Source organism: Podarcis filfolensis, assembly GCF_964270895.1.
Source record: "Podarcis filfolensis genome assembly, chromosome: 12".
Classification (NCBI taxonomy): domain Eukaryota; kingdom Metazoa; phylum Chordata; class Lepidosauria; order Squamata; family Lacertidae; genus Podarcis; species Podarcis filfolensis.
The window spans coordinates 11,381,007-11,408,286 of record NC_139614.1 but is presented as its reverse complement, the minus strand read 5'-3'; the positions used below and the strand labels follow the sequence as shown (position 1 = coordinate 11,408,286).

General features: G+C 39.8%; 1 protein-coding gene across 1 annotated transcript in view; it reads right to left on the bottom strand.

Annotated features, from left to right (window-relative positions):
- KIF15 (kinesin family member 15) overlaps nt 1-27,280 on the bottom strand; it is a 39,783-nt gene that overhangs the window by 9,954 nt on the left and 2,549 nt on the right. Inside the window, exons 2-27 of the mRNA XM_083577624.1 lie at nt 26,790-26,814; nt 26,255-26,432; nt 24,926-25,002; nt 24,481-24,518; nt 23,308-23,405; nt 22,351-22,530; nt 21,414-21,623; nt 21,124-21,249; nt 19,777-19,899; nt 18,536-18,659; nt 16,653-16,744; nt 16,133-16,342; nt 14,501-14,678; nt 12,983-13,115; nt 12,136-12,277; nt 11,350-11,544; nt 10,142-10,249; nt 9,738-9,843; nt 8,464-8,629; nt 6,935-7,085; nt 5,789-5,874; nt 4,119-4,194; nt 3,914-4,000; nt 3,250-3,354; nt 2,419-2,541; nt 561-707 (exon numbers count right to left, since the gene is read on the bottom strand). Of these exons, the coding sequence (XP_083433750.1) occupies nt 561-707; nt 2,419-2,541; nt 3,250-3,354; nt 3,914-4,000; nt 4,119-4,194; nt 5,789-5,874; nt 6,935-7,085; nt 8,464-8,629; nt 9,738-9,843; nt 10,142-10,249; nt 11,350-11,544; nt 12,136-12,277; nt 12,983-13,115; nt 14,501-14,678; nt 16,133-16,342; nt 16,653-16,744; nt 18,536-18,659; nt 19,777-19,899; nt 21,124-21,249; nt 21,414-21,623; nt 22,351-22,530; nt 23,308-23,405; nt 24,481-24,518; nt 24,926-25,002; nt 26,255-26,432; nt 26,790-26,814 (3,284 nt within the window). The remainder of the gene's footprint in view (nt 1-560; nt 708-2,418; nt 2,542-3,249; nt 3,355-3,913; nt 4,001-4,118; nt 4,195-5,788; nt 5,875-6,934; nt 7,086-8,463; nt 8,630-9,737; nt 9,844-10,141; nt 10,250-11,349; nt 11,545-12,135; nt 12,278-12,982; nt 13,116-14,500; nt 14,679-16,132; nt 16,343-16,652; nt 16,745-18,535; nt 18,660-19,776; nt 19,900-21,123; nt 21,250-21,413; nt 21,624-22,350; nt 22,531-23,307; nt 23,406-24,480; nt 24,519-24,925; nt 25,003-26,254; nt 26,433-26,789; nt 26,815-27,280) is intronic.

Here is a 27,280-nt window from a genome sequence, read left to right as displayed (position 1 = left end):
TGCAATGGCAGAAGAAATTAAAGGGGGTGTGTGAGAGGAGAAACCCCATATTGCAAAGTTGCTCCTGCAGTTACTGGACCCCAGGGTGCAAGAAGCACCATAGGTGGGGTTCTGGGGAAAATGACTTTGGCAATCTCACCCACCCCTGGTGGACTGGCACAGAAAAAATAGTCCGTCTGGTGCTTGCCATGATCTTAAAAAAAAAAAAGGGGGGGGGGAGACCCTAGGCTGGGAGCCACCATTTCAAAACTACCAAGAGAGTTGGCCTATGATTTGGTGGCTGTTTTGAGGACACCACACCATCGTAAAAATAATGGCAATCCATGAGATCTTGAAGTGGGAGCTCAGTCTTGGCAGGAACTAGTAGAAGACCTCAAAAGTGCCACTGTGCCCATATTAGTGACCCCAGTCCTAAGTCATAGTTGAGCATTATGTCTAGACATAGATGTTCTTATAACAGCACAAAAGCAACCAGTCTGGGCTAGGATAGGTCGGGCCAGGTCAATAAGCTTGTTGTTCCTCTTCCACCATTTGTCAGAGGTGGTAATGTTCATATTTACCTGTTCCTGAAGTTCTTGGATCAATGCGTCTTTCCTAATTAGGTCTTCTTGTGCAGACTGAAGAAGCGCCGCATGTTTTTTAGAAGCTTCTGTTAAACTGCTCAGCTGCTCAGTAGTATGTTGTAGTTCTTCACAAATAATCTCTTTCTATGTAAAGCAAAGAGCAGCAGCAGCAACAAATAGCCTAGTGATTATATGGCCCATGGTATAAAGAACATGGTAATATACATAGCCTTCACTGCCCCTCTATTTTTCCTCAGCTGCCCTTTAAAAATAAATGCAGTAGTTTCCCTAACTGCAGTCTGTTATACAGGATTATAAACACAAAACTAGGTTGATAAGTGGTACCTTGGTTCTCGAACATAATCCGTTCCGGGAGTCTGGTTGACTCCCGGAACCGTTTGAAAACCAAGGCGCGACTTCCGACTGGCTGCAGGAGCTTCCTGCACTCAAGCGGAAGCCGTGTCGGATGTTTGGCTTTCAAAAAACATTCGCAAACTGGAACACTTACTTCCGGGTTTGCAGTGTTTGGGAGTCGATTTGTTTGGCAATTAAGCTATTCGGGAACCAAGGTACGACTATATATTGTATTGCATTTCTAGGAAAAGTTACCTTATTCTAAAGTAGATGTGTGCAGTACATCACTATCTTATTTCTTCCCCATCCCGGGACTATTTTTAACCACACAACTCAAATATAGTTTAAATTGAGGCAGTAGCCAGAAAAAATGTGCAAAATGAAACCCTTAACCTACTATGGAGTTATGAATCTAAACTACAGATTTATTTATGTGGTGGTGAGAGCACTGATACTTCTGAGTCAGTTTGGGAAAGAAGAAAAGGATGTACAAACAGATACATTTATTTTTTAAAAAGCTACTCCTTGTAAGAGGGTGACAAAGTCACCCAGAATCTGCACAGAAAGCTAGGCAGGGGGAAAAGGAAGGGGTTATCTGCCCACATGGTGAGGTAAGGGTGTGTGATTTGTGTATTCATAAGGGAGGGGCAATTCAAGGATCCACTGCAGGAACATAAATCTAAACATCATCACTTTCAATGTGGCAACTCTGGTAAAGGTAAAGGGACCCCTGACCGTTAGGTCCAGTCGTGGACGACTCCGGGGTTGCGGAACTCATCTCGCTTTATTGGCCAAGGGAACTGGCGTACAGCTTCCAGGTCATGTGGCCAGCATGACTAAGCCGCTTCTGGTGAACCAGAGGAGCGCACAGAAATGTCATTTACCTTCCCGCCGGAGCGGTACCTATTTATCTACTTGCACTTTAACGTGTTTTCAAACTGCTAGGTGGGCAGGAGCATGGACCGAGCAACGGGAGCTCACCCCGTCGCGGGGATTCGAACTGCTGACCTTCTGATCGGCAAGTCCTAGGCTCTGTGGTTTAACCCACAGCACCACCTGCGTCCCAATGTAATGTCTCTAAATGTCTCTTCACTGGTTTCCAACCACCACACTGACGAAACCATTATTCCACACGGCAAGGATTCAAAATTTGATTGTTTAACACAGGGGTAGTCAACTTTTTTTATATATGCATCTTTCTTGATGGTAAAATTTCCTTACCGCCCACCAGTGCTCAATGGAAGCTGGATTCAGCTTGTGCCGTAGAACCTGTGATTGCTCACCTAGAATCCTGAAACACCCACAAGTGGGCAGTAGGGACCAGGTTGACAACCCCTGGTTTAAAGGGTGGCAGTTGAGATTCGATCAACAGCACTCACATCAGGAAATAGTATGTTCATTCCCAATTCTTGCTAAACGATTGTACAAATATATCATACATGCTATAGGCAGCTTTAAACAGGGATACAATCTGAAATAGCACCATAAACAAAGACTTTACCTCAATTCTGTCAGCAGCTTGTGCTCTCTCCAAGGCCTCTCTCAACTCCTCAATTTGCTTCTCCTGATCTTCTATAACTGCTCTGCTTTCCTCTTTTGCAGCCAAAGCAGAATTATATTTACACTAAGAAAGCAGGAACGTAGATATGTCAGGAAAACAACATATATTAGATCTATATTTCTACAGGTCAGTAAAGATAATTGCTGACTACATCCATTCTGATACACATCACAAAGTCCACCAATTCTTCATAATTGGTATAAAGCAGGTGAATAAATGAGCAAATTGAGTTAATTTGGATATGCAGAGGGTATTAAAAATAAATTTAAGGAACCGCAGAAAGAGGGGGAAGGAAGTCAAGTTTTGAAATGTTAAAATGATTGTAGTGAAATGTATAAACTTGAAAAGTATAAATAAAATTTGGAAAACTGGAAAAAAACCCCACAATTCTTCATAATTAGAAGACTAAGGGGGAATAAAAAAATTGAGTGACTCAAAAAAGACCACAAAATAATTCACCCAAGAGGATGACCATCTAACAATATTAGTTATATACTCGGTTAAAGACCATCAGCTAGAATATCCTATTAACTGTTAACGGTTTCTCCATGTTCTGTCACTAGACTTCTTTTTCTGACTTTTGGAACATCTAGGTTACTGCTCTAGCATGTACATTTCAAAGCTGTTTTTCTAGTCTATGGAGGTGATACACGAAGTTCAGTTTTCAGCCCAGCCAAAGAAACCAGAAACACTCGGCACAACCTGCTGTTGATCTGTTACTCCACTTTGACACATCACTCTGCGTTCCCTATGGGAAAGAATGGAACATACTTTTATGTCCTCCAGCTCACTTGTAAGCCCTTCTATGCACTCTGTCTTCTGGCTAATGGATCTCCTCATGTCCTGGATCTGGTTCATCAGGTCTGACACAACTTCCTACAACAAAAAGAACAATGTTGTATTAATCTTGATTTGTTAAGGCATATAATTCCATATAGCAACTATGTCACAAGGTATTATTGTGTTTTTAATATTCTGTTGGAAGCCGCCCAGAGTGGCTGCGGAGACCCGGCCAGATGGGCGGGGTATAAGTAATATATTATTATTATTATTATTACTATTATTACTATTATTATTAGTTTGTTTTTAATCTCCTTGGGCCAGCATCAGGATGGTGTTTGTAAATGGCTCTCTCATACACCCACAAATGTATCAACACTTTAACCAAAACTTTACCTTTAAAAAGTGTCAAGTTTGTGAGAAAACATTTCTATCTCTCGTTAGGTTCCACACATCTAAATAAATTAAGTAAATGAAAGTTTTTTTAACTGGGATTGCAAAACTTTGATTTACTGTATACAGAATGCCTGCTACAGAAGGGAAACCTTTTCTTTCCTGAAGAACAAATAGATTATTACCCAAGCAACAATATCAACTCTCTCTCTCTTGCTCACACACACACTTAGGATATTTTGTGCACAAGTTGTATCCATACCTTATCAGCAGCATTTGTTTTCTGCAGGGAAACAATAACTTCCTCAGAAGCAGTTAGATTTTGCTCCAAATTCTGCAACTTTATTTCCTAGAGAAAAAAAATGGCTTCAAATTAACTCTCCTTGGATTTGCAAATATAGCAGTCAACTACATTTATCCAAAAACTAATTTTAAAATGCTCCATTTGTAAGCACACACGGCTGTACCTGCTGCTCACATCTTGACACCATTTCGGAATATTGCTTCTCTAGCTCCACGATTTCACTAATTTTCAGGTGTTCCCTAGCAGAGAATAAATGCAATCACTTATAAGAGACAGAAGAAAAGGCACTAACCCAAGTAAACTTTGTCTTGCGCTAATTTTAATTTAGTTATGCTCTATAGTATGAAAATAGCACTACAATTGTTGTCAGAAGAAAGCTCTTCCCCAAACTTACTGGAATTGCTGTTAGCTATCACTACTTCTTGTGGCAAATCTTCCACAAAGAAATGCCATTTAATAATGAGAACAATCACATTTATATTTCTAGTATAGGTGCAATGTTTAATAGCAAGTGCAAACAAACAAAACTTTGGTTGATTTAATTTTCAACTATTTTGATTCAGGTTCATTATTAGGGAACTAAAAATAAATAAAGATAACCTGTTCCTTCTAACGATATAGAGTAGCTTTAATTGCTTTTAAAAACGTAAACTCCTTTAATATCTCAAGACAGCACTTATAGACAATGCTTAATAATACGTACATTGAAATTTGATCAAGTAGTTAGCTTTTTAAACAATCAAACCTTTCACTTCTATCATTTTTATAATTCACTAATAAAATATCAAGCAGCTCAGTGTCACCAATTATAACCAGAGTACAGTCATACCTTGGTTTTTGAACAGCTTAGTTCTCGAATGTTTTGGCTCCCGAACGCTGCAAACCCAGAAGTGAGTGTTCCGGTTTGCAAACTATTTTTGGAAACCGAACATCTGACAGGGATTCTGCAGCTTTTGATTGGCTGCAGAAGCCGCGCTTTGGTTTTCGAAAGTTTTGGAAGTCAAACAGACTTCTCTGCACATCCCAAATGCTGTCTATTCCCCAAAGAAAACCTACCATTAGAATTATATCACAGGTCTCTGTTCTGTGGAAGGAACCCATTCGAATTCAGGAGATACGCTGTGCATAGCGGAGAAACGCATTCAGCTGACCAGCAGGTCAGATTGATATGCACATGTGATACTGTTTCTCGATTTAGAAGGGTTTTAATGCTGCTCTGTCCTGCTTCATCTGAAGGTATTTTAAAAAATACAGCAGACCTGCAACTTATGCTCACTTTACTTAAACGATCGCAACTGTATGCAGGTGAGGGGTAAAGAAATAAATGGAGAGGGAGGGAGGGCAAACCCAGTTCCCTGCTCTCCATTTATTTATTTCTCATCACCTAAGCACCCAGAAGGTTTTTCTGCTGCGGGAAGAGCTTCCCCAGATCTCTCCAGAGCCCTTTACCTTGTAGGGGGGCAGTTCTGGGGGTTCGTGATTTTGCCTTTGCGTGTAGACCCCTAGAACTGAACCACTGCGTAAGCAGTTGGGCTCACTCTGCTGCTTTTGAAACACTGTCTCATTTTGCTGTCCAGCATCTTAAAAGAGCTAACCCACAATAGGGTGTCCGCTACTCTATACCATCTTGGGAAGGGTGGGATAAGACTAAAAACAGCGGGCATTTCGGAATTGGTAAAGTAGAACAACTAATGTACCGGGCATATTTCAATTGCTTCCTCCACAAAAAATGGATTTATATATTTCAATGCATAGATACTAATCAAAAATGTTAAAAGGATGCAACCACCAACCCAAAATTGAACTCCGTGATTTCATATAGTTAAGACTTACTTGGAATTATGCTCTTTATCTTCTTGTAATTGCATTGTTAATTTTTGATTATGTTCTTTTTCACTTTCCAACAGGCCCAATGCATTCTAAAAGATAAGAGATGTACAAACATTTGGCGAATGGTTGCAGTATTTTCAGTTCTTTAACGTTCCTAAGTACTTCAGTAAATATATAATATTATTAACCTTAGGAAAGCCTCATTAATGAGACAGCAGCGCAAGGCTACTAAAGTGATCCAGTCCTGGCGTGTGCTCCCTCATTTTGCCAGTAATTGCAAGGACATTTAAGGAGTTTATTTGTTGATAAAAACCCTGAGCATTTCATAAGGATCCAAATCGCTGCTGAGATACAGCCCCTGCACCCTAACACAGGGTGAACACAGAGCTTCCAAAAGCTTTAGACAGGAAGTCAGTGAAGGAAATTTGTTTTGAAGGCCAAGCTTTTAGAATAAGTGAGTTTTTGCAGAAATACATAGGCTCATCTTCAGTTCCACCAAAGAATTAACTGCCTGTGACAGTAGTAGCTGTTTTAACATTAGAAAGAGGGTATTCCTTAGAAGCATATAGACAAGTAAAGGTAAAGGGACCCCTGACCATTAGGTCCAGTCGTGGCCGACTCTGGGGTTGCAGCGCTCATCTTGCTTTATTGGCCGAGGGAGCCGGCGTACAGCTTCCGGGTCATGTGGCCAGCATGACTAAGCCGCTTCTGGCAAACCAGAGCAGCGCACAGAAACGCCGTTTACCTTCCCGCCGGAGCGGTACCTATTTATCCACTTGTGCTTTCAAACTGCTAGATGGGCAGGAGCAGGGACCGAGCAATGGGAGCTCACCCCATCGCCGGGAATTCGAACCGCCGACCTTCTGATCGGCAAGTCCTAGGCTCTGTGGTTTAACCCACAGCGCCACCCGCGTCCCGATAGACAAGTAGAAGCCTGGAAATGCATGGCTCCCCCTCCTCGTCTTCACCTGTGTAATGCACGTTGCATAAATGTTTACACTTATATGTGTCCAATCCGATCTTGCAGTAGGTGGAGGGATTGGGGCAAATTGATAGTTTGCTCCTTTCCCACTGCCACGAATCTTTTAATTATGCTGATCTACACAATGTACAGTTAAAGGTGAAATCTTTTTCGCATTCATTACTTACCCAAAGCTCAGTTTTCAGTGCTTCAGTTTCTTGCTTGCTATCAGTGAGCTGCTGCGTTAGCTGGTCAGTCTCAAATTTCAGTATTTCCTGCAGGTTGTCATAGTCATCTTGCAGGCTCGTCTTTCTTTCAAGTATGTTTTCGTATTCGAGCCTTCGGTGAAAGAATATTACGTTACTCATAAGGCCTCTGGTTTTGTCTTGCACCTTTCGAGTTTCAAAACAAAGTTAGTACATTACCTCAGGGATTAGCGTGGGGCCAAAAGACAGCCGGAGGGGAGAGAAATGCAGAGAGCAAGAGGGCAAAGCAAGTAGACCTAGGCACACTGGTGAAGTCACATCATACAGATATATTTTATATCTTTCAAGTACTAGAAATCCTTTCGATATATCTATAGGCCAGAAAAAGACTAACAACACTTCCAGAATGCAGCTAATTAAGAAGACTAAACTGGCTGTTGGTATCCGTTTTTTTACACAATACCATGGTACCTCAGTTTTCAAACATAATCCATTCCAGAAGACCATTTGACTGCCAAAAGGTTTGAAAACCGAGGCGCAAAGGGCAGTCTGCCAATTCAATAGAGAAAATTGTGAAAAACACAGATACACACAGGGGAAGCCGTTCAACTTCCGAAGGGCCTTCGAAAATGGTAGCATTTACTTCCGGATTTTTGGCATTCGAAAATTGAAACGTTCGGCAACAGACGTCCGAAAATCGAGGTTCCACTATAGACCAAAAGGATGCCTTTCTATATGATGCGGTCGAAAATCAGTGGTTTTCGATGTCCTTCCAGGAACTCTTTCTACCTCAACACATACTGATTTCCAGATTCTGGGCCATTTTGTGGGAGGTACCTTGTCAAACAAGGCAGGACCCTCACAACTGCCTCATGTGAATTGAGGACATGCCCTAAAGCACAGCCAGCACTCTCCTGTAGCTGTGCATTGTAAGAGAAGATTACTAGTAGCAGACAACTTAACTTTCAGGGAAGTTTTTCTGCCACTACAGATCTTCTCACTGACAAGCTCCTGACAAGTTGCCAAAGGACCCCTAGGTGTCCTAGAACACAACTTGAAAAATCAGATGAAGACTGTCATCTTAGCTTATTTTCTGATAAAGGAATAGTTTCTTGTGAATATAAGCCCAATTGTTGAAATAAATTACGGTGTAGACACCCCCTAAGGTTCATTTTATTTTAGCAATCTTCTTCTAATTTGAGCCTGTGGAACTTGAAGTTAGCATTTTAATCCCCCCACAAACCAAGGTGGCGGTAAAAGGAATAGCACGTAACCAAATCTTCCTCTTGAAAATATTACACAGCTGGTACTTCAGTGCAGGAGACAGCAATTCATGTGAATATCATGGCATACGTAAATGTTTCAGCAGTCACCACACGGGGCAGCTGACACAGAGACATTTGTGCACATTTTCTCTTATTCAGAGGTGCTATTCATATGGAAATATATCAAGTTTGAAATAGCCCTTATTCTCATGTATTTAAGAAGCTTTTGTTAAAATAATGGCATACCTTACGTTATCAAGTTGCAGTTGTACATTCATATGTCTGCTAGAGAGTTCACCCATTTCTTTTTCTTGAGTTCTTCTGAAATGGTCATATTCCATTTTTACAGCAGACAGATCCTTGTCTGCAGACTGCAGGACTATTCGTAAGTCACGAACCTCGGTGTTTAACACTGTTTGGAAAAAACAAACAAAATCCTTGTAAAATGCACTTGTAAAAAATTCCATTATTAGATACCAATATTCACCCGATGTAACACCAAATATTCCAGTCTTTCCTGAAAGCTAAAGAAATATGTGAAAGTTCCAACTAAAGCCATTCTTGCCATCTTTCAGGCAAAAAATACTCAGTAAGTAGTAAAGTCAAATTATAAAATTGGGGGAGCTATGAAAGGCAAAACCCTACGAAGATCACAAAAGCACTTCAGTAAGTAAAGAATTCAAGGAATGAAGCCAAACCCTTTTTCATGTCCAGTTGTATTGACTTGGGATTAAGCTGTGCTTTTTAGCATATACTTCAGAAAGCATTTACTGCCATAAAAATTGTTTTATACTAGCTGAGTCACATTCATTATGCAAGCAGAGATTCGTTCCTCCACTATTAGCAGTGTTTAGAGAAGCAACCAATCTTCAAGAACCCAATATTCCATTCCATATGTGGTTGTTTCTATTCTATGCGATATTCTAGGGAAAATGTCACGCTTTGAGAGAAAGAAGTGCCTACGTCCTCTTTTCAGATTTTTCTGATTAATGGAATGCCTCAGACTCTGTGTATAGCAGATTTCAGAGCTTTGGCAAATGCACTAATAATTCTGAGTGAAGCCCAATAACTCTCATTAATTTAAATTCTTTTCTGTCTTTCTACCCAGAAAGCAGCATGGCAGCGTCCAACAAATGCATACACATACATGGAGGCAACATCTACCTCTCTACCATTTAGGGGAACATATTTTCCTCCCTCCACCCAATTTTATTGGCTGTGCCCACTGACTCCCATTCCATTGCAATTTTCAGACTAAAGACAACTAAATGATCCACCATGGGGATACCTACAAAGAACAGTGACCCATAGATCTACAGAAAAATTGAATAATTTTGAAAAGATGGAGGTAGTGGGCCCATCTACCCCATTCTCAGCAAAAGGCAATTTTCAGCCATACATTTTGGTCACACGGAAGTAGTGAAAACAGTGCACAAATTGGGACTGTTTTGTGCTGCACTAGAAAAAAATACATCTTTGGTAAAAAAATCACGCAGAATTCTATTGTTACCCAAACTTACTGTCCGCCTTGCTCTGAGTGTCTTGGTATTGTTTCTCAAGATAGTCTAGCTTTTCAAGAAGCCCTTGCTTTTCAGTCTGCCAATTGCTTCTTTCCGAGGCAAAGAGCTTCAGTTGGAAAAAGAAGAAGTCAAATAATGAGTGTTTGAGTATGAGAATGCATATGTACATGAATGCATAGGATGTACAAGTTACAAAGGAACATTGCCCGGCCCTGTTGTTCTGATTGGATGGTTAAGTCTTGGATCCTGTTAAGTCTTAAAATGGTACAAGCAGCCATGGACACTTCAAGAAAAATCTTTGCATGCAGTTAAAGTAAATAACGAAGTATTACGTCAGATAGTAACAATAATTAAGCTAAGCTTTCTACTTCCTCCTACAAGAGTCCTTGCACTAGTTCTTTTACCTCTTGCACTTGTGAAGAATGGTGCTCCAATTTATTAATATGCTGCTGGAGTTTTACAGTTTTACTTTCTTCGGCATCTAGTTTGATCTGAAGAGTGCTTAATTCTTCCTGCAACAGGATATATAGGGAAAATTAAGCAAATTTATAATCGTACTAGCAACTGCATTGCCGCTACTAAATATTTTCTTCTAATGCATTTATATATTCCTGCACAAACTTATGGGGTATGTAAATACATTGTAAATCTACAGGAAGAGTTCTAAAGCCCTAGCTTTACTGTATTGTAAATGCAGCCAGAATCCAAATGTCCAAATACAGCTAAACGGCTAAAGAGAAAAGTTTCCATAGAAAGATGAACAGCGTCAGATAGCTCTCTCATTTGAACAGCCTTTGCATGCATTTTCTTAAAGCACTCAAGTAAAATCTGAGCATAAGTAGTCCCTGCTGCATCAGATCAAAGGTCTATCTATTCCAGCAACCTGCTCTCAGTGGCCAGCCGTTGTCTCCATTATTAATTTTCAGGAAGAAATTAAAAAAATTACTGTTTACCCAGGCATTAGATGGCTCAAAAGTTCCTGGCAACCTTGAAATTATTAGCTTAGATGCTTAAAATATTTTAAAATTTATTTTTAATGGTATTGTTTTACTATGTTGGTGTTTGCTACTCCGAGCTTCTTTGAGAGGAAGACTAGCAATTTAATAAATAAAATGAAGTTATCCAAGTTGGCGGACATCGCCACCTCTTGCAGGAGCAAATTCTATAGTTTAACTATGTCTGGTGCGGAGAAGCATTTTCTTCTTTTCTCCTGAATCTTCCGACATTGTTTTTATTAGATGGCCCTGGGTTTTACTATTATGAGGGAGGAAAACTGTTTCCTATCTACACCATGCCCAACCTTATGCACCTCTATCATGTCCCTCCTGTACACACCTTTGTTCTAAACCAAAAAGACCAAAATATTGTAAACTTTCCTCACAGGAGTCGCTTCAAGCCCTCGATCATTTTGATTGCCTTTTTCCGAACCTTTTCCAGTTCTTTTTGAGCGGAAGCAAGTAGAACTATACGCGGTATTCCAAGTGCAATCTCACCACAGGTTTGTAGATCTGCCTGAGACTGTTGACTTAACTCTGCCCATTCATACCTCCTAGCTCACAGCATCTTGATGAAACAATTTTAGAAATCTGCATTTTGCATCCTGAAACTTCACCTGTGTCACTCTCAGCTCTTCTGCAACAGCCTCATAGGCTTGTTCATTCATCTCAGGAGGCATGGGCTCATTAAAAATATAATCGTTATCGCCTGAGCTTTGAATATCAACAGACTCCGGGCTCAAGGTTTCAGGGGTAAATCGTGCCACCAGTCGAGATCTTAGCTGATAAGCCTTTGTTGGGGTAGCGATATTCTGTAATAGAAATGATATTTTTTTAAAAACACACACACAAAACACATTTCCATAATAATAATAATAATAAAATAATAATAATAATAATAATAATAATAAATTTACATAGGTAGAAATACAAGAATAACATGGAAGTAAATTTAGAGGATTTGCGTCATATGGTAAGTAAAGTTAAGGAACTTCATGAGATGAAAATTTTCCTGCCCTCCCTCCTCTTGCAGCCACTTATTCCTGCCCCCTGCTTCTCTGGTGAGTTAGGAAGCCCTCCTGAACAGTGTAGGATGGAGCATATGGGGTTGCTGAGGGAGGGGGAAATCACCCAAAATTGTATGTAAATAAAACAAGTGCAAGCACTCTCAGTTTGCTTGAATCTCTCCTTAGCTCTTTTGTAGTGTTCAGACATCTGAATTCCAGGTTCCTTTCCTTATTTTTCTCAAACAGCATTCATCTATGAAACAGTGCATCCCTATTATAAAACATGAATTTTAATACCTGCACTCCCTAAATGAGAATTTTATTTTTGCACAAAGCTCATTAACATTCCTGATATTTTAAACAGCTAAATTAGCTTTCCTTATCATAGCCTCATACCTTTAAAGTTTCTCTGTGTATTTTATTAAGATGGGAGACTTCCTGGCGTTTACATGCCTTAGTTGCCTCTAAAATTTTCTCAAGATGCTGGTTTGCCTTCTGCAGAGACAGAAGTTCCGACTCAAGCTCTATCTGTTTTTTCCTGTTAAAGAAACGAATGCATCATAAAATCAAACATGGTTATCTTATTAAAATGACTCTCATTAAGAAAAAAAAAATATCAAAAAAGAAAAACACAGCAAGATTCGAGATGGTGTCTTCTGCTTAGATTGGAAACATCCCAAAAAAACTCCTCCCATGCATTTGTTAGATACAAGGCTTGTTGATGCTTTTTACTTGTCTCAAGAGGAAACCATACTTTTAGAAATATGGTTTTAGAAATTCTGGTTGGAACCAGAATTTTGCCCTTGATAAACAGCTGTTTATATTTTAAGGGAAGGGTATTTCATAGAATGGGAATGAAGGGACGCGGGTGGCAAAACCTCAGTGCCTAGGACTTGCCGATCGCATGGTCGGCGGTTCGAATCCCCGCGGCGGGGTGAGCTCCTGTCTTTCGGTCCCAGCTCCTGCCCACCTAGCAGTTCGAAAGCACGTCAAGTGCAAGTAGATAAATAGGTACCGCTTTATAGCGGGAAGGTAAACAGCGTTTCCGTGTGCTGCGCTGGTGCTGGCTCACCAGAGCAGCTTTGTCACGCTGGCCACGTGACCCGAAGTGTCTCCGGACAGCGCTGGCCCCCGGCCTCTTAAGTGAGATGGGCGCACAACCCTAGAGTCGGACACGACTGGCCCGTACGGGCAGGGGTACCTTTATTTCATAGAATAATGTTAGGATACAGATTCATCTTACTTTGTTAGCTCTTTAAATTCTTCATGTTCCTGTTTGGAACTTGCCAGTTCGCTCTGTGTAGCGAGGAGGCGTTCCTTCAGCTTTTCACTAGAGCTGCTTTCTGTTGACGAGGCAGTAGAACACATCTGCTGACCTGTTTGGGATTTAAAAATTAACGCTTTCTTAGATGTGCGAAAGTGAACACCTTCACATGTCCGTGCAGCATATTAAAGCTGCAATGATTTTTATTTTTTTAATGTTTAAACCTGCATAAAATCAAAGATTGTTCTCTTTACAGAATGTATTGAATTTTGTTTCTGAATGCATATTGAACAATTGTCACGTGTTTTTTTACATCTATAGCTTTGCTGTCCTGCACCACTGGCTAATTAAGTCAAAAAGGTGCTCAACGTGTGCTTTCACTTTGATACGATAGCCTTGAGCCTAGTTCTCAGAAACAGCCGGTAAGTATGCCCAGGTTGTACCACATGGCACTGTAAGGTGGGCTATGCCCACACCTGTACAAACACTCCCTTCAGATAGATGGATGGGGTATAAATAATAAAATTACTATTATTTCTTTGAAACCTTGTAATACTTTTGTGAAATAAAAACTTAGGATATTTATATTTTAAGTAATGCTTTTTCACAGCGGGAAGTTCAAATGAATCAGTTTTGTTCCTGCAAGGAGTTGTGATGACAATCCATCTCCAAAGGAAATACTTCCCATGATGGAGTTAATAGTGCAGAGTTCATCTGTGCAGCCATGTTCTAGGCCAGGCATAGGCAAACTCAGCCCTCCAGATATTTTGGGACAACAACTCCCATCACCCCTAGCTAAAAGGACCAGTGGTCAGGGATGATGGGAGTTGTAGTCCCAAAACATCTGGAGGGCCGAGTTTGCCTATGCCTGTTCTAGGCCATATTATGCCAGACACCGGGTTATGCAACTGCATAGCTCAGCTGGTCAGAGCATGGTGCTAGTAACACCAAGGTTGCAGGTTCGATTCCTGTATTGGGGCAGCTTCCTATTCCTGCAGTGCAGGGGGTTGGACTAGATGATCCTCAGGGTCCCTTTCAACTCTACAGTTCTATATTTCAGGCAGCCGTTTCTAACTTTCCTTCACTGTATGCATAAAATTTTATTCTATCAGCAACTAGCTCCTATTAATTCACAAGATCTTCAACATGATGCCAGGCAGACAATTGCCTTTTAAAATATGCAGAAAGCATTGCAGAGGGAGATCAGCCCGACTGCAGTATGTTCATTTGAAGCAGTCTGTCTTGACAAGAACTGCCGCCAGAGTTACTAATCACAATGTTTATCAGTATATGACTCATTCAGCCTAGTAACGTCCTCCAAAGGAACGGACACAAAATCCATCAAACCTGAAAACAAAATGCCAGTGAATTTATTGGGCACTGCTTTGGAGGAGAAAAATGTTAAAACAGCATTGCTTTAAGTATGAGATCGGAGTAGAGAACCTTTAAAGAAAATATAACTTCATATATGAAAAACTTATTTCAGCTTTTTCATACCTCTGTTATTGCTTTCTCTACCTGAAGCTTCTAAAAATATTTTTTCCAACTCTGCCATTGCCTGAGCATCAATATCCTGGGCACTTTTCACTGACTGCAGGGAGCGAAGTCGTTTGTTCTCCTCTCGAAGGGCATGGTTCTCCATAGCATATTTTGCAACACGTGGATGCTGTTCCACCTGTACATAACACATATTCTGTTAATTCATGATATAAACAATCCTCAAAACCCAAACAGGTATGTTTTAATAATCCTGATTACTTTTATTAGGCTCTCTTTAAAAAGTTTCCTAGCACACAAAAGGGAACGAACATCAAAACTACATACAGTGGAACTCGGTTGTCGAACGTAATCTGTTCCGGAAGACCACTCGACTTCTGAAACGTTCAACAACCGAGGCGCAGTGGGTGGTTGGATAATTCAATTGAAAAAATAGAGAAATGCGCCTTAGAAGCCGTTGGACATCCGAGGCGTGTTTGAAAATGGAAGCAATTACATCTGGGTTTTCGGTGTTCGGGTTCCGAAACGTTCGGCTTCCGAGATGCTTGAAAACCAAGGTTCCACTGTATTTACACATATCTGCTTTAAATAGTGATGCCATTCCTTGCACATTTTTACACTATGGCCCACATGACATTTCTGAAAGGCTTGTGTCCTATTTGATCCTATTATAATTATTAATTTCATTTCTATACCACTTTATATGTAAAAGAAAAAGGATCTCAAAGGAGTTTACAACCCACATTAAAGCATCAAACAAAACAATCGACAACAAAATATTACAGAAGAAAGTCAAATACAAGGTGAGTCCTTTAAAAGAGGCTCCGTGGATACAGAGTACACATGTTCCATGGGGCCTCTTTTAAAAGACTCACCCTGTATAAAGTGTATATCCAAAACAATATATGTAACAATCCTTAAATATTGTCTTTAAGGATTTCAAAAGAAAACATCACAAAGGAGGCCAACTACAGAATGCATATTGAATGCAGCAAAGTTAACAAAACAGCCTTGAAACATTTCAAAAGAAAACATTACTAAAGGAAGTCAAATATAAAATGCACAAGTACATCCTTCTGCACAAGTACATTCTACCGCTACTCGGTTAAGTAGTTCAGCTTAGCTTGGATGAAATTGTTTGCTGCATCCAGCTGAAGTCAATACATATGTTAATAAAAATAGAAGCTGATTTTCAGTAAGTGCTTTCAGAATTATATAGATTATAAATTATAAAATCAACTCAACAACCACAAATAGAAATGCAAAACCTTCAAAATCAATTAAGATCCATGAGTTACGGAAGAGTGCTGAAATCAGCTTAAAAGTTTTTCATTCAAGTTTAATACCAGAGATAGCGTAAAAGTGTGTCTCTTTTTGGTTCAGCTGTGTACATTGGCCAAAAAACCTACTTGCAATTTGTGTGTAGAAGTTTTAAGGGCTACTAACCACAACAGCTAACCTCCATGTTTAGAGAAGTACACTTCTCAAATAACAGATGTAGGAAGACAAGAACAGAAGAGGACTGTTGCTCAATTAATGTGCTTTCTGGGGGCATCTGGCTTGCCAGAGAATGCTGGAGTAGACAGATGTTTGGCCTGATCCGGGTAATACATTAAACAAAAATACAGCTACCTGTTCTCTGAGAATCTTCAGCTCCTCCTTCAGTTCCCCAAAGAGCTTCGCTTGTTCACTGGGCAAAAAGCTGCCATGAGCCTCTTTATGTAGTTTTTCCAGGCGAGTTATATGATCCTCTCTGAATTTAACTATCATTTTATTGGACTGAATGAACTTCTCCTTTTTGACACAGAGATCTTCTAGTTGGGCAACTTTTTCTAACAGCATCTTGAAAATAAAGGCAGCCAATTAAGCAGGAAGCAATAGCATCATGACACATACATAATGAAAAGTATACTTGTCCAACCCTCTCTTGGATGTAATCAACAGAAATCATTAAATGAAGGCACAAACTTATGTTAATATGCTATTCACACACTCTCAACATTTGTGTTTAACTGATTTGGGGTGTATGTGTGGAGCCATATAAATAAATTAGTTCAGCTTTCAAGAAAGGGATAAATTATTGTTCCAGGGCAAAGATATTTTTGTTAATTGGACCTTTCCTAACACTGTACCATAGTATTCCTATTCTTACCTTTCTTTCACTTTCACCTTTTTCCAATAACAGCATTGCTTCAAGAAAATGGTTCAGATAATCTGCATTTCCTACATCACGTGTGAGGGTAGCTTAGAGAGAATGTAGAACAAAATGCATTAGGTTAACACTTCCCTAGATTTATTTGTCTATTTTGTGTGTCAACTGAGATATTTAGCGCTGGTTTTTAATATGTTATAGCTGAAGTAGACATTATCATTTTATAATTATGGCTAAACTTTCTTATCTAAAACTGCATTTAAAAGAGATTCAGGATAAAGAGGTTTGGGATTTTTATATTTTTTAAAAAATGTTTAAATACAAAAGCTTGTTGAACATTTCAGTTAAGCATAACTGAAATACAAAAGAATGCTAAATGTGTTTACTAAGAAGTCAGTTCCAAAGGATTCAGTTTGATTCTGTGCAGAATTTGGGATCCTTGCGTTTGCACAGAATTGGCCATTAAAGCAACAATCATACCCACATTTAGTTGAGGATAAGTTTCACAAACATTGTTGCTTGGTTCAATATCATGGTTATAATTCCAACCATGTCTACCTTGTGGTACATGCCACCGAATTCAACAGGCCTTACTTCCAGGTGAAGAACTGCTGCCTATGTTTGTTACTTAGTAACTACAGAAATGAATGGGAATTGCGGATGTAATTTAGTCCCAAAAATTTGGATCCAGACTAACTTTCAAGGTGACATGCACAGATCAGACTGTTAAAGGTAAAGGGACCCCTGACCATTAGGTCCAGTCGCGGATGACTCGGGTTGCAGCGCTCATCTCGCTTTATTGGCCGAGGGAGCAGGCGTACAGCTTCCGGGTCATGTGGCCAGGATGACTAAGCCGCTTCTGGTGAACCAGAGCAGCGCACGGAAACGCCGTTTACCCTCCCGCCGGAGCGGTACCTATTTATCTACTTGCACTTTGACGTGCTTTCGAACTGCTAGGTTGGCAGGAGCAGGACCGAGCAACGGGAGCTCACCCCGTCGCGGGGATTTGAACCGCCGACCTTCTGGTCGGCAAGTCCTAGGCTCTGTGGTTTAACCCACAGCGCCACCCACGTCCCGATCAGACTGTTACTCTCTAGCAAATATACAGAGGATTTCACTGTAAGCTTCTGCATTGTCTGAGCTGTAGTGATAGATATCTACAGTTTACACACATTAATTCTGTGTTAATAACCATAGGGAAAACAAAAGGTTAGCTATTAAAGGATTCTACCAAATCGTGATCTGAAAATGGGACTTGCAATAACATGTTGTGCTATTGAATGTTTCTGTTCAGAATTCTAGTCAACTAGTCATATTCTCTTCTAGCACACCATTCTATCCACCTCATTTCCCCCTCTTCCTCCAACACCAGCCAGAATTCTGTGTCTACTGAGCACAGATCCAGGTTCACTTATTCATGATGCTCACTGGGTGACTGGGTTACTTGCCTGACGGGGTTATTATGAGGATAATATGGGAGCTCAGGAAGAGAGAGACTTTGAAAAACACCCCCAGCAATTTAGAAGAAAGGTTTGGTAAGAATATAAATACACTCAGTCCTCAACGGACTGTTTTGGTTTCCCCCACTAAAGATTTATTTGTAGTTCTGCAAACTTTGGTTCTCTGAATACCTCTGCTCTTGCTGATACCTCCGCTCTTGTGTTTGTGGAAGGTGCCATTTTGGCATACAGAGAACCAGTCTTCTATTACGACATTCTGCTTCTGCGATATATTGGGGGCATGAATTAAGTTTGATCCTGTACAAAAGTCATGTTTTATTTTTTAAAACTTTGAGGGGTTTTTTTAAATGGAAAACAAATGGAGTGCTTAAACAAATCATCTTGAAACACCAGTTTTAAGGGGGGAAAGGGGATAGGCTTTACCTGTAGGTAGAGAAGCATCTTGCAGAGACTGCCCTGAATTAAGCAGAGCAAGCTGCTCTTTCAGTTTCTTCACTTCAGACTGCAACTGCTTCACATTTCCTTGGGTGTCTTCATTTATCACAGCCTTAAATAGAAAATTAAAAATACTGAAACGCACGCGCCTGATGATCGGATAATTCAAATCCTACTGACAAAGCCAACTAGAATCCGTTGTTCTCACTTTCAAACATCATAGGTTAAAAAGAAAATAATATTGAAAAAGAAGACTATATGATACTAGCATGGCAGCATATATTCTATGCATTTACAAAATCAGTTATAGAATTTAGCCTTCCCCTGATCTCAGCTCTTTTCTTTTAGAAAAGCATGTTCTTAATGCAAGGCTTCACGTTAGGAGTGAAAAATGTATAGGTTTGCTTTGTGAAGGTGCAGAAACGAGTTTAGGGAGTCTTTTTCTGTTTTCCTACATGCTGCTCCTACTCATGACTAATACTACTGACATCCCCCCCCCGCATTTCTCGCTACCTTCACCCCCTTAACTTGTGGCCTCATTTCCCTTTGCAACCCAAGAAAGTTTTGAAAGTTGATGTTGGCAGAAGCAATAGTACACATACGCACATTTATAAATTTGTGAATCATGTGTTTGCATAAGATGCACATAGCTCTGTCTATCGGTTTTGATTCTTCTAGCTTGGGAGTTCTTAATAGATGCACTGTAAAGGTTTAGCACAGAGAGTTATGTGTCTTGGTTGTGAGAACTGCAAGAAGGGAACTTCAGACAGTTTCTTCATTTTTACACAAGTTCCACAATGTCTGATACTGTTTTAAAAGTCCAAAGTGAATAGAAATTACTTTTATCTCATGCAATTATCATTGAATTGTATGTGAAACATACCTCACGTATTCTAGAAAGGAATGCAACCCATTTGCTAATACAGCAAATGATAGAATTTTCAGTAATTTGAAGTAGACAAGGTATTTGTTAAAATGTCTGCAACTGCAGTCTCTCCCTCTCTCTGTTGGTCTATTCAGCTTCATGACTGGAATATTAAGACTTAGCAAGAATATAGTATTATAAGAGTTGAAACAGATGAGAAATACAATATTTATTTTGATTTAGCAAACTTTGTTTTCTGCCAAAGAACCCTTTCAGACAAAGAAATTGCTTACAACTATGTACATTTGTGAAGAAAAAAAAGGTGACTGAGTAGCTAATGTAATATTCTGTCCCAATTAAATACCTTGTTTTTTATCAGTTTGGCTCTCTGAGCAAAATTAAGGGTGGACAAGGTTTCACCAAAACATCTGGAACTTGGATTAATGTTTGCTATGATGCAAGTTTTGGCATTACCTCCAAGAGAATCCTGTTTGAAGACATGAAAATTACTTTGAGATACAGCACTTTTAAAAGAAGAAAAGCAGTTTGGATTTGATATCCCACTTTATCACTACCCGAAGGAGTCTCGAAGCGGCTAACATTCTCCTTTCTCTTCCTCCCCCACAACAAACACTCTGAGGTGAGCGGGGCTGAGAGACTTCAAAGAAGTGTGACTAGCCCAAGGTCACCCAGCAGCTGCATGTGGAGGAGCGGGGACGCGAACCCGGTTCACCAGATTACGAGTCTACTGCTCTTAACCACTACACCACACTGGCTCTCTTCATTTTTACACAAGTTCCACAATGTCTGATACTGTTTTAAGAGTCCAAAGGGAATAGAAACTACTTTTATCTCATGTAATTATCACTGAATTGTATGTTGCATAGCTAAAAAATGTGAAACATACCTCACGTATTCTAGAAAGGAATGCAACCCATTTCCTAATACAGCAAATGATAGGATTTTCAGTAATTTGGAGGAGACAAAAAAAGCACATAGTTTCAACTAATTCTAGTGTTTATAGAAACACTAACTATTTCCTCCTCTTCTACTAATCCTTGTTTGGGGGAGGATACCACCCTCCTCATAAGACCATTGTTTTAGGCAACTGTGTTGCTTCAGGACTTAACATTTTGATGGGGCACTTTCAATAGAACATTGTGACAGGATGCTCTAAAGCAAGATTAATACCCATTATGAGGACCACATACATATGTATTGCCACTACGTTTGGTTTATGATGCTCTATTACGCATACTGCATGCTAGTGCAAGCAGCCTGAATACTTATGTAAGCAGTATATCCAAACCTGGAATCATGGCTTGTTTCGCCATAACAAACCACAATTGCTAGCCCGCTTTTGACAAAAGCTTGTTGGATTATCACGTGATTTATTATGATGAAACAATCCATGACTCTGGATTCAGACACAACACTAAAGTAGCCCGTTTGTGATTTGTTTACTGGCTTGTATGAGGGAGGAGTGAGGGAAACACTCTTCGGCTGTGTAAATCTACATGCAGCTTGTGTACAGAATAGCTTAATAAGCAAAACTTTGTGGCTTAGCATCATGTGGCCAACGGCAACAGATTGTAGTAATCATTGATTTTCCAGGACAACATACCGCAAGTAAGACATCTGAATAATATAAAAGTCAAAAGCATTTTGTCTTTTGAAAACCAATGTCCTAAAAATTAATGGTACACATTACCCGTAGCAGAAAAGTGAGCCTGGAGTCCCTGTAACAGATGTGCCTCTGTTTTCCATTGCCCACATCAACAAGTGCAGTAATCACTTGGCCCAGACAACTTAATGAACGGTTTATGTTCCCTGCTTCCTAGAACAAAAAAGAAAATAAAAGTGAATGCCAAGTTGGTGTTACTGTGAAGTGTGCTTGAGCATGCATTATACAAGTGCATGGACTCTGTCTCCAGGAGGAGTTAACCCTTTTCTGCATGCTCCAATTCCCACTGACCAAGAATGCACTGTTTCGCCACTAACCTTTAACCTAACTCCCTCTGTGTGAGTATCTTTTTGTCTCTCTGATCCAGCCAAATCTACCAAATTCAGCAGAGATGATCGAATATTCATAACGTCATTGGTTTTCTCCATTGATTCGACTGTGATAGTAAAAACAGCATGAGACCTTGAGGACTCTCTGTTCATTGAGGTAGACGCTACGCGACGATTTCTCCAGCCCGTTGTTAACACCTAGTCAGAATAAGATATGAGTAGCATTTACAATATATTATGGAACAGACTCAACAACTTTATCTTAAGCTATTTTGGAGTCGCAACTGGGATTATAGTGCTAATCTTATATGTGTTAATGAAAGATCCCCTCTATTTCTAATCCTAATCTGCAAGAAGTATTAAATTAACATCTTACTTGAAGGCAATGATGCATGTTTTACACATCCCTGTTCAAAAGGAATTTATAACATGGCTTCCCAAGTCTCCCATCATATTTTTAAAAAATCTTATACTTGTCCTTTTGAATGTAAATTAAAATGAAAAGATGTCATTTGATAATGTTCCTATGTGTATATTGATGTACACATGAGCCAGGTTGATGATTTCCCCTTCCAGAGACAGTCTTTCACACCTTGTGAAATACTGTTCCAGATAATCCCAAATTGTGGAGTGGATTTTGGTGCAAGAAAGGCAAGAGTGAAAAGTTCTCATGCACACATAATACATTGCACATGCCTTCTGCATCCCGGGCACTGGAAGCTGAGCTGCAGGAATGAGTATTTATTGCAGAACATAAATAGCCCAACATAAGGGAGCTGAAGGGCAAAAGGTACAAAACAAGCATAAGAAGCTCAAGTTATTTCTTTTAGTTAAGCTCTTCAAATAATAATATTGCTACTTCAATGAGTGCTGCCTCTATTACAACATGCAAGGATGTCTACCTCTACTTATCAAAACATCATACTTTATACGCTTCAGCAGCTGAAGTCAACACTTGCTCCACTGCACCAACAACAAATACTCCTTTTGTGATGTGCTCCCTGAGGAAGAGTCCAGCTGAGGCAGAATCCAGCAAGTCAAATAGCTGCTCATTGTAGATTTCAATAAACGAACACTTGCAGAGAAAACTCTTTTCTGTACCAGCCTATAAGAAACATTAACATTTGTGTTACAGAAAATGCTGTTTTAATTTTATCTGGCCTCTAACGCCATTACAAGGTTTTCACAGCAACTATGAAGGCATGCCTTTATTGATCTCTTACAGTTTACAAAAAGACACATTTTACCACCCAACTCCTACTTTCACTTTACATATTTGGAGCCTTTATTGTACGAACTTCAAGCCCTTCAAGAAACAGTTTACCCACCTACTTCCCTGCCCCATCACACCACCTTTGGTCCTGTTCATAACCAGCTGTCCTTCTGCTGTTTACCCACTGAACCCATTTTGGCTATTAAAAGCTGGGGCAAACGGAATGGATTGTCCAGCTCTTTGACACAGCTCTGTATCCTTTTTGCCTTTAAGGGCCAACAGAGCTTAATCAGTGCAATATTGTAGCAGCTCAGCCCTAGCAATTAACTCTGGTTGGAAGAAAACAGCACAGGCAATAAGGCACAACACAGTATTCTGAAATACGCAGATAAATTTACTCTTGAAATTGGACAGATGGCTGGGAGGGTCAACTAGGGTAGAAATGAAGTTTACCATTTGGAAGCCAATTGCTACTCACCATGCGTAAGTAGCAAGCTAGCATAGCTGCTTGCCTGTATGAAATAGTGTGAGCCCAAGCTATACAATCATTCCAACCATGCAGGTTATTTCTTCCAAATGAATGAAGGGCAAGAGCTGGATGCCATTGGTACTAATTAAAACGAACCCTCAAGGACTTTTACCACAATCTTCATTAAGAAAAGGATTTACCTTTTCTTTTTCACGTTCAATTAGAAAAAAGAGATATTCAAAACTCCGTGGTATTACTCCTCTCAGATTATGAGTAAAGTTATCAGAGTCGGGAGGACCTTGAAAAAAGAAAGAAAGAAAGAATTGCTTGGATAGAAATCTAAAAATATCTAGCAGAAATAAGGTGGTTTACATTATTAGTATTAGTAGCATACAATGTTTCTGAAATAGGAAGGAAGCCTTATTGAATAGATAAAGGCCATGGTTAAGAGCAGGCTTCGTCAAACTTGGCCCTCCAGATGTTTTTGGCCTACAACTCCCATGATCCCTAGCCAGCAAGACCAGTGATCAGGGATGATGGGATCTGTAGCCTCAAAAACATCTGGAGGGCCAAGTTTGAGGAAGCCTGGTTAAGTGATACAGTGGTACCTTGGTTCTCAAACTTAATCAGTTCCAGAACTCCGTTCCAAAACCAAGGTACGCTTTCCCATAAAAACTAATGCAAAATGGATTAATTCATTCCAGACTTTTAAAAACAACCCTTAAAACAGCAATTTAACATAAATTTTATTATCTAATGAGACCATTGATCCATAAAATGAAAGCAATAAACAATGTTCTGCAGTCACACAATCAATCAGTAAGTAGCTGAACTGGGTTCCACAGTCACACAAAAAAGAGCCGCAAAAATGCAAAATAAATAGCAAAAACAGACAGACCTCAGTGTAAAACTCAAATCAGAAGCGTAACACTCAAAACGGAGCACGTTTGGCTTCTGAAAAAAGTTCACAAGCCGCAACACTTACTGCCAGGTTTGCAATGTTTGGGTTCCAAGGCGTCTGAGAACCAAGGTACCACTGTACAATATTCCCCCCCTCAAGATGCTGATGGCTGATTAGTTTAACTAATCCCTTCCAAGACTCTTCCAAGTATCTTTTTCACCTGTCCCTTTGATGAAGGCTTTGGCTGTCTCTAACAGAGTCAGGAACACTGCAGTTCCTTGGTCTATGTTGTTAGATCATAGACTATGGCAAAATTAATGATATCCTAATATGAAACTAGCCCTAGATTTGGGAAATACTGTGTTAGAAGTTAATATTACACAATGCGAAGGGGTGGGGAAAGAGGATCCCACACTGCAATCGAAAGTGAGATGAACAACTGTAAGCACAAATCAGTATGTGTTGTACTTACCCATCATCGTAAAAGTTTTCCCTGAACCAGTTTGGCCACTAAAGAGAAAAAGAAGCAGCACGCACATTTATTTATATCTCAGTAATCAGAACGTACTCATTTATTCATATATTTGCTAGGGTTAATTCTGTACCATTAAGAGGGTTAAATGTAGAGAGACCAGACTGTGGCAGAGCACATGTGTTGCATGCAGAGATTTCTAGGTTCAACTCCTGGCATCTCAAGTTAAACAGGATTGAGTAGCAGGCGATGTGGAAGATGCTGGGCCCCAGACACTGGAAAGCTAACGCCACACATGGATGAATGGACTAGATGAATTCATGCTTTAAAATTTACAGTCCTTAGAATGGTCTGACCCGGTAATGTATTTCTCAAACAGAGCAGTTCATACAATTCAAATCAGATATTTTAATGTTTGCATGAAATAAAAAGGTTAAAAGCTTACTATGCAAAAATGGTTCCATTGTAGCCATTCATGCATGATTCTACTATCTTTTTGGCCACACTTGAGAACACTGATTCCTAGGCAGAAAATATTAAAAAAAAATAGTTTTAATATGTTAGAATGATAAAAACAGCTTGACTTCATAGTATTCACAAACATATAACCACACACTGTGCACTATTCATTAAACAATACACATACCCTGACATTAAGGAATACTTTTCATTAAACACAAGCAATTCCACTGATACTAAAGAACCATTATTATGCACGAAATAATGAAATCAATGAGACTCGCTTCCAAGTAATAGGTTGGAGCCATTATGAGAATATATCTAATGAATATGGCTATTACTAAAAGAGAAATTGTTAATGTATCATAAATCTTAGCACACAGCAGTCAGCTAGCAATTGTTTCCTTACTTTCATCTTCTTCCCTTTCCCCTTTTCTTCTCAACATTCTTAGATTGCAAGCTCACATAAAGGGGCTATATATTATCTATGTATAATTCTTAGCTATTTTAGGCACTTTAGAGCAGTGTTAGAAAATGAAAGCTAGGAGCTAAATGGCACCTTAAACCATAGGTTATGGGTGCAACAACAGAATGTCTAGGCACACTTTTTTATAACAAGAATGGAAAGCTGAAAATGAATGAACGGGAGCCAAACTATTATGTTCATTTTTCTCATGGTCTAGTTCAGGGGTCGGCAAATGTGGCCTCGGACGATGGGCCACAGAGAGTGGTGCACGCTGTATGGGAGCTCCGTGGGGATGGGCCAATGGAGCAGCTGCTGCTCGTCAACAACGCCGGTGAGCGGGCAGCGCCGAACGTGCTCCTGAGCATGTGCAGGGTGCATTCCTACTCCAGGTCCGGAGGCAGCTGCGGGACCAGCTTGCAGGGTAATTATATTTTTCAAAATATAGTCCGGCCTCCCACAAGGTCTGAGGAACAGTGGACTGGCTTCCTGATGAAAAGGTTTGCTGACCCCTGATCTAGTCCTTCCCCAGCCCACCCCCCCTAATATTCTTAAAAGGGTCTCTTCTCCAGAGAGTAGCTAGAAGTGGGGAGGCAGAACTTACCCCTCATTAAGTGTGTATAGGATTGCAGCCTAAGGTAGGTGGGTAACAATTTTAAGAACCTGTGTTATACCAGCCCCTTAAATAAAAGCAGCTATCTGCAATTTTAGTTTAAAAATTTAATGTTAATGTAGATGGCTCAATGCAAACTATTTTCTACTACAAATGAGAACACGGCCAAAGAAGTCTCTTTTCTTTCTTTTTTAAAAAATTAGTTAACCTTTTAGGAACTAACTTATCTGTTGAATTACCTGGGTTGTGTCCACATCTGCCACATGATCAAAGGTAAAAATCTTAGGTTCAGGCTTTGAATTCAGGCGAATAGTGTTTGATGAAAGAACAGATAAGCACAAGCCATTGTCAGAAAGCACAGTTCCTTCTTCTAGAGGGCGCACCCTCACGAAAACCTTGATAGCATCACCTTCAGCACTAAAACAAAGCAACAGCTACATTAGTATCCTAGTAACAAGCTGTAACATGTTTGTAAAGTCATTTAATTTTTGTCTCGTTCTTATGACACAATATGCAGACCCAACTAGATAAACATATTTATCTTACGTTACGCCATGCATGCAACTGCTGTGGAAATGTTATTGTTTTAACCTGCACCATCAATTCATCTGATTTTGTTGCAGGTTGACAGTCGTCCATGCCTTTTTAAAAAAATATTTATTTTGGAACAGCCAGGATTGTAAATTAGGATCAAATTGTAAATCTCTTGATCACACAACAAAGTTGCCCAATCTGATGTTTAATTCTTGCACACAATAATTAATGGATTCTTACCTGGAGGCTGCTAACGCTGTGTCACCTAAAAAACAAAAGTGAGAACATGATAATTTAAAAACTGTATGTAAGACATCTATCTACTGCTAATTATTCACATTTCTATGGAGTGTCTACAAAAGCAAGCTACAGAAAATGGGACGACAAAACAAAAAAACTGAAGCAATGACAGACAGCTGCTAGCTATGATGTCACACATAATGCAAACACCTTGTATTGCCAAAGGTCTGGTACCCATACTCTGGTACACCTGGAAGGTGTGTAGTGTGAACACCCCAGGGGTGTAAACTCCCCAGAAAGTTTTTTGTCCGAAGTGGACACGCATTACTTATTGCATGCACATTCATATTGATCAATTTACTTGAGGTGTTTGCATGTGAACCCCTGTATCCATTCCCTAACCATAGAACTGGAAAGAGTATGCGGGAATCGCAACCAGATGTCCATCCAATCTCTGAAACCACGATTTATTTATTTTTTTAACTTATCGC